The sequence below is a fragment of the Gymnoscopelus braueri genome, assembly GCF_963280865.1.
Source record: "Gymnoscopelus braueri genome assembly, chromosome: 21".
NCBI classification, from domain to species: Eukaryota; Metazoa; Chordata; class Actinopteri; order Myctophiformes; family Myctophidae; genus Gymnoscopelus; species Gymnoscopelus braueri.
This window is the reverse complement of record NC_137623.1, coordinates 1,526,729-1,529,228: the sequence shown is the minus strand read 5'-3', so window position 1 is coordinate 1,529,228 and position 2,500 is coordinate 1,526,729. Positions and strand designations below refer to the sequence as shown.

The 2,500-nt window shown below is 43.5% G+C and overlaps 1 protein-coding gene across 1 annotated transcript in view; it reads left to right on the top strand.

Annotated features, from left to right (window-relative positions):
* Positions 1-2,500, top strand: part of sh3kbp1 (SH3-domain kinase binding protein 1) — a gene marked incomplete at its 3' end in the record, with an annotated part of 71,071 nt that overhangs the window by 67,632 nt on the left and 939 nt on the right. The window contains 1 exon segment of the mRNA XM_080418309.1: positions 1,953-2,016. Coding sequence (XP_080274435.1) covers positions 1,953-2,016 — 64 coding nt within the window.

The window sequence follows — 2,500 nt, the reverse complement described above, 5'->3', positions numbered from 1 at the left end:
CACGTGCCTGCGTGCCTGCGTTCGTGCATGAGTGTTTGCGTATGTGTGTGCGTGCATGGGCCTGAAAATTAAGGCCCTAACTCGGCCCGGCCCGAGGCTCGGCCCGAACAATTACCATACTTACAAACCCCAAAACGTGTGAGTGTGTGTTTAATGTCCTCAAAGTCACACATCCAACACGTTTTGAACTGAGCAGATTGGACCTTCTGTTCCAGAGATAATGACCAAAACATCTTGAAAACGGACATTTTCGCCGATTTTCGATTGAGTTTTGGCCATTGTCGCCCGTTTTTCTTTAACTCTTTGACTGTCAGAGTATATTCATAATATACTCACCCAGTGCCAGCGATTTTCGTGTTTTACAACCTTTTCAACCGGTCACAGAATTGTTATATCCTTTATAATCGTTTGTCTGGCTGTGTTTATAAACAAACACGACAGATCGACCAGCACTCAAACAGTTAAAGGGATATTTCACTTTCAAAAAAACTTTGGGCATTTTATCATCTACTCAGGCTTTTGTGAGCCCCCCAGACAGTTTTTAAGTTGCTTGATTCAGTATTTAGATATTTGATATTCATTTTATCAGATACAACCCCTTCCTATACAAACCCATTATAACTTCAAACTACATTTTTAACATGTTAGATTCATCAAAAACACCCGTCCTTGGTTCTGGTGACTCACCCTGCCCTCCTAATACGCGAGGGGGCCGTGTTTTTTCAATAACTTTTTCATTTATTTTTAATATTTTTTTGGAAAACGAAAAAAAAATTATACTTAAAAAAAATTAAATAAAGAAAATGAAAAAAGTAATCGAAAAATGGAGTTTGAAGTTATAATGGGTTTGTATAGGAAGGGGGCGTGTCTGATAAAATGATGATCTAATATATAAATACTAAATCAAGCAACTTAAAAACGGTCTGGGAGGCTCACAAAAGCCTGAGTAGACGATAAAATGACCCAAAGTTTTTTTGAAAGTGAAATATCCCTTTAAGTTTTTTCTCTCCGTCTCCATTCTCTCTCTCTGCCTCACAAACAGGCTGCAGACGTATTTCCGCCCCGCTTCCGCAGGCCATCTTAGCTTAGCTTATGATGGGGTTTCAGATCGTTGGTAAACACAACGACGATAACCGTTCTTCGTCCAGAGAAAAGAAAATGTAACCGGAGCTCTCCGTTTGTTTTTTATACCGTGTGAAAAAACGTGTTTTGCCCTATTTTGGCCTAAAAATCATAGTTTTCAAGATAAAACCGAGACAACCGGAAAACGGAACCCAATTAATTCTGCGTCCGGGTGAGTGGGAAGTGAAAAAAAAGCGAATCTGATGGTGGAAGTTACACAGAACAGCGCGATCGCTGATTAAACAATGAAAAAGCTATCAGCGCGTCTAACGCGTCGACGGCGTGGATGGATTAAGTAGCAATTGACTCGAAAACGCGTCGATGGCGTTCAAAGAGTTAATAACACGGGCTAGGAAGGTCGTATGGCGACAAACTAGATACCTGAGTAAAGTTCACTTTGAGCTGCATCCAACACATCCAACACATCCAACACATCCTACACATCCACTGACATTTCTGTCGGCCTTACCATTAGGCCGCTAGGGGCAGAGTTGAAAATTATTTTTTGGGTGTAATAGATTTTTTTCTTCATGTTTTTTCTTCACCGAACTCGAGGCTTGGCCCGGCCCTGAAAAATTAGCATAGATTTTGGGCCCGGCCCGGGTCGGCCTGGCCTGAAAACGTTGTGTCGGTCGGGTTCGTGCAGGATTTGAGAACTCTAGTGTGTGTGTCTCATCAGACAGTGTTATAGTGATGTGTGTGTGTGTGTCTCAGACAGACAGTTTTACAGTGATGTGATGTGTGTGTGTGTGTGTGTGTGTGTGTGTGTGTGTGTGTGTGTGTGCGTGTGCGTGTGCGTGTGTGCGTGTGCGCGTGTGTGTGTGTCTCAGACAGGAGATGAAGAAGCTGGTCAGTGAGCTGGACGAGGAGAAGAGGATCCGCCTTTGTTTACAGGTGAGTTTACAGTGAGGCATGCTGGGAACACACAGACATGGGGCCCGGTTCACTACGCTGTTTGTTTACGCCCACAAACGTAAGAGAACGTAAAGGAATTCACGCTCTGACGTGCTTCACGCTCTGACGTTAGAGATCCCGGGGGTTGCCTTTTATGGTGTTAAATGGGGCGTGGCCGTGGACGATCTACACGGGAGCGTGACTGTCGGGAACACGTTTCAGATTTCGTTGGCTGTTAAAAAAATAGCAGATCTACAAGCTCATAGCGCGGCACCGAGTGCCGCGCTATGAGCTTGTAGATCTGCTATCTTTGAAGAGCCAAAGTATAAAATGATTGATAAAGTGGTCACACAGATGGGTTCCTGGATTGAATGGGTTAATCCAAGATAAACACACAACTAAAGGCTGTGCACAGCGTTTGGTGAATCACACGTGAGTCTGTGCTTATCGAAAATATGCACCCACTATTTACAAACAGCTTAGT